Source organism: Atta cephalotes (genome assembly GCF_000143395.1).
Source record: "Atta cephalotes unplaced genomic scaffold scaffold00018, whole genome shotgun sequence".
NCBI classification, from domain to species: Eukaryota; Metazoa; Arthropoda; class Insecta; order Hymenoptera; family Formicidae; genus Atta; species Atta cephalotes.
Genome location: NW_012130082.1, coordinates 2,682,172 through 2,687,272, shown reverse-complemented (window position 1 = coordinate 2,687,272; position 5,101 = coordinate 2,682,172). Strand labels below are relative to the sequence as shown.

General features: G+C 29.6%; 1 protein-coding gene across 1 annotated transcript in view; it reads right to left on the bottom strand.

Annotated features, from left to right (window-relative positions):
• Window positions 1-379: 379 nt before the first annotated feature.
• The window catches only part of LOC105618756 (myophilin), a 17,767-nt gene continuing 13,045 nt past the window's right edge, over window positions 380-5,101 (bottom strand). The window contains exons 2-4 of the mRNA XM_012200287.1: window positions 1,428-1,564; window positions 1,121-1,325; window positions 380-550 (exon numbers count right to left, since the gene is read on the bottom strand). Coding sequence (XP_012055677.1) covers window positions 380-550; window positions 1,121-1,325; window positions 1,428-1,564 — 513 coding nt within the window. The remainder of the gene's footprint in view (window positions 551-1,120; window positions 1,326-1,427; window positions 1,565-5,101) is intronic.

Here is a 5,101-nt window from a genome sequence, read left to right as displayed (position 1 = left end):
ATTAAAACGTAAAACGAACTAGTCGTAGTAATAACTACCTACTTTTATTCGTACTACCAACTAATTAACTACTTACCTTTTATTATACTCACACACACACATATATATATATATATATATATATATATATATATATATATAATATGTATATATATATATACACACACCTTGTATTATTTTTTTATTTGAAAAATCTTATGTCTCATCTTAATTCTTGTGATGAGGATACATATCATTCAGTATACTTTTTATTTTGGACCTCGTTAACATCTATTATGCGTATGCTACATCTAGAGGAGTACTTCTACGGTAATAAAGTCAAAAGAGAGATGAGAACAGAATGGTTTTGTTTCTCAACGCAAATACGGAGGTGGATGTTTTACATGTGTCTTGTGTTTCCGAAATTAATGCCACTTTGATTAGCACCTTTATTACTGCCATATTGTAGACTTATCACGCCTTGTCCGGCCCTCAATTGTTCCTCGGTGAAATTGCGTATATTTTTATCTGCTTCTTTAGGACCGATGCTTGGTTTGCCGTAGTTACCTGCCTATAAATATGAATATTATGGAATGTTAGAATTTTCGAGACGTTTATAAACGAAAAGGCAAAATTATCATGTATTAAAACGCTTGATAAGAGTAAAGAATGATATATAAATACTGATAACAAATCCATTTGATAGAGATGTAAATCTAATATCTAATAATGAAAGATAATGAATATTTGTATCAGAAAATTGAGATTTTTCTGCGTTACAAACATGATTTAACATCTCTGTGATTAAAATATACAATATACAAAAATTTATATTTTCAAATAAGCATTTATATTCTCAAATAAGCTTATATGCATTATAGTTGATTTTACGATGATCTCTAATCAGAATTTAATTATATTATTTTTATGAATTTATTAATATTTGATATTAAATAGCAAACTTTTGGTATATATTATTAGTCTTAAGATTTAATTTGTAAGAAAATTTTTATTTTTACATTTTATTTTATTATATATTATATAATATAAAGATATTCGACATTGCTGCAGTTAGTAAAAAGATTATATTGTCAAAATATCAGCCACCCGGTATATCTATATTTACAAAATGAAACCGTACCTTCCTTCCAAGAGATTGTAAGCAAATAACAACGGAATTTAGATTCTGCCTTTCCCAGAGGTCTACGGTCTGGAAGGTCTCTTGCGGCGGAACACCTAATGATTTCGCAGCTTCTAGGAAGGCATTTATATTCTCCATACATTTAAAGGCCAGCGACGTCTCGTTAATTTTCTTTACCGAGCCCTCCTTGATGTCATTCACCAATCTAGCAGAAGAACAAAATATGATTAGCAAAAGCATTTTTATCTCGCTGTAATTTCGGTGGTTCTTTAATTCAAGCATCGGTTTTTCGATTTTTTTCAAATACCTGCAAAGTAAGATGCCATCTTTCAGGATCTCGTAGAAGTTGTCCATGTCCCCGTTGGTGTTTATGTTTTCGCCAGTGATCGTCTTGATCCATTCCAGACATTCCTGCGCGAGTTCCGCGCTGTACTTACTATTGATCTGTAATAAGAAGAAAAATTTGTATATTATTCTCTTAAAAAGTGAAAGTGCGAAGGTGTCGTTGTGCTTTCGAATTCTCGGTCGCAGGGTACAATGTCAATGCTTTGGTATTATGCGAAGAGCTGGTTATTAATTGGTGCGATGCACCAAGTAATGCATCCTGTAGGGACTGCGACAAGGGCATTGCCAAAGTCACTGACTTAAACTCTGTTACAGCATCAGTTTGTTGTTTCTCCGATATTTTCTCATAAATATCTATATCGATTTTAGGAAAATACGCAAAAAACAAACGAAGATGAGCAGTTTTTTTAAGAATAATTAGGAATAATTTCTTTATTACAAAAGATGAAAATTATTTGTATACAATATGATGAATGATTAATTCTAGGATTATGAAAGTAATTAAAATAACTGATTAATAATTTGTTTCAAATTCATAACATTTTCTAAGATTTTTAGTGATTTTTATTGCAATAAATTAAATGATTAAATGATCAATTTATGTTATCCTTAGTCACTTTATAATAATAATACATATTTATATATTTAAATAATAAAAATAGATACTTATATATTAATCGTCAGTAGTGTTAAAAAAATTTTAAATAATATTTTTTTAATTATAAAAATTCTTTTTATATATCAAAAGATAATTTTACCACAGAATCCTTCATTTTTAATTAATTAAATACTTTATGAAAAAGGAAGGCTCAGCAATTACGTATTTCTATCCGTGGACGATTATCCGCTTTTATGCATGATTGCCTAAAAAGGAGAGGTTTCCAAGCATGGTCCGTTGGCATTCATCTTTCTGCAGTGTGCATATTCCGTTAGATATACGGTGCTTCGGATCGTGATGTACTTTGAGGAGATCACTCACATGAAGGGTGTTCTATCACGTTCTATGCATCGCATTTTCCTTCATTTATGTAGGTAATAAGTTTTCACATGCAATTAGTTAATTTCCTAGAAAAAAATTCTCCTCTTATCTAAATTTTTTAACATCCTAATTTAAAAAAATTTAAAACATTAAAAAAATAAAATATTAAAATTCTATTTACAATTAAATAAAAAATTTATTTATCTATACATCTTCAAAGTTTAATTTTATACAATTTTCGTGTGCAATTATTTATAATTCACTTATTAATTATTTCAACAATTTTGGATGAAGTAGACATTAAATTAATAGTATGCAGAATATCTTGTACACTGCATGGTAGGCGTTTAATTATAATAATAATATACTGTCCGGCCCTCCTGGCGGCTGATATTCATGCGAAAGTGTTTTTATAGCGGATGTAGTTTCAGATTTTCGGTGCGTCACTCTAAAGTGAATCGATGCCAGCCCAAAAATATTTCTGCGATGTTTTTTCTGAAAACATTGTTGCCCATAAAGAGTATAGATAAACGTAATGTAACATTTTGATATATCCCTTGTAAATGGATCACATCGCTCAAATTATTAAAAAATTATTAAAATTTTATATATATATATATATATATATATATATGTATATGTACATTAACGGTTTTTTTATTAATTTTAAAAAAATAAATTAACGATATAATTAGAATAAATAAATAATGATATAATTATTAATAAATTCTATTAAGGCTGTGGCACGTAAAAAAACGTAAACAGTAAAACGTAAGCAGTAAGCAAATCATTTTGGATCGGTCATTGCTTACATTATTGCGTTATAGGCTTTATTGCGATTGGCCGATTTACTTACTGCTTATGTCTTACTACTTTACGTTTTTTTATATGCTTTTATGGTGCATCGAACGCTATACAGATCACGAAGTCGGCGAATGTCGTAGACAATGCCGTGACACGAATCTCATGCAGGGTATCCTCATGTTCGTTTACTTTCACCTCAGACTGCCAGGGAATTAATTGGCATTCGACTTGCTTGCTCGAAACTTCCTTATACGTACATATTAAGTCATTTAACGATTTCAATAGTTTCACCGATAGCTTCTTGGAAAGAAGGATAAGTATCTATTACATGAAGCAAATTTAAATCTTACATATATAATCATATTCTATATAAAATTTCCTGTTAAGTTTAATTTTTTTAGTGCTTTATATTGTTTATAAAATATAAATCTCTTATATATGGTATAAAGCTAAATATTTTTTAGCTCAGATATGTGTTGATTTTTAAAATGATTGAAAATGAAAAGTTTTATTTAATGTAATTTTAAAACTTCAATTTCACAAAAAAGAAAACCGCTATATATGCAATTTTGTTAATGTCTACATAGTCATTTACTTTTGTATGCGTCCCGCATAGTTGCACATTCCTCAATTATCGGAATGCTTTCTTTTAAAGAGTTACCCGCAATACTGCAGCCACAATGTGAAACGCAATCGCTCCTATATTTAGATATTAAGTAAGCGCACGATAATTTCATTAACATGAAAAGAGAGTGACAAGCAAGGACTTTTAGTATACGCGCAAAACGTGTAACACTTTGGACCGCTTGCTTTTTCCTGCATAGTGCGAAGTGATGATAACGGTGATTGTGTTGAAGGCACCGCCTAACTTTATGTAATTAAATATTTCATCGCTGAAAACATTTTATGATACTGTTCACTTCTGAGACGGTATAACGAAGTAAATCATTAATTTAAGATACATCTTTAATAAAATAGATTTTATTTCTTTGATACAGGAACATTTTATTATAAAATATAATAATTATCTTCTACAATAATTTTCTCGTTATTACAGAATTGTTTTAATATTAATACAATCAAGATAATAAAATATAGATTTGATATAGAAGAGCATATTCGAATATTCGAATTCTAAATTCATATATTGATAATTCTCTGTACATACATATCATCGAATAACTGTCTATCTTATCAATATAGATTGTGAAATTTGTAAGACTAATTCGTAATCTGTAAATATGCTGTAATAAATTAAATCAGCAGACAATATCCAAAAATTGAAAAAAAGCACAATAAATTTTTGAAATGATTTTCTTCAAACTGTTAATTGCAAATTGTGTTACATATTTATTTTTTTTAATTTTTAAATACTGATTAATTTATTATATAATGTTACAAAAATGTTGACTTATTATATAATGTTACAATTAGGAAAACTTTTGGAGAAAGCTATATGTTTGTGATTATTATTATACTAAAATCTAGAATTTTGGGAATGCTGACAAGAATGTCATGAAAATTTTTAAAATGTTAACGGTCTAATCCTATGTAATCTGTGAGGCTTTTATCTCGTCGAAACATTGTATAAATAATTCAACTCAACAACGCGATTGGGAGCAACGGTTATCTTGTATCGGATTCCAAGAGGTGAGAGAGAGAGAGAGAGAGAGAGAGAGAGAGAGAGAGAGAGAGAGAGAGAGAGAGAGAGAGAGAGAGAGAGAGAGAGAGAGAGAGAGAGAGAGAGAGAGAGAGAGAGAGAGAGAGAGAGAGAGAGAGAGTAGAGTAGTAGTAGACGTACGTACGTACGTACGTACGTAACGTACGTACGTACGTAACGTACGTACGTACGT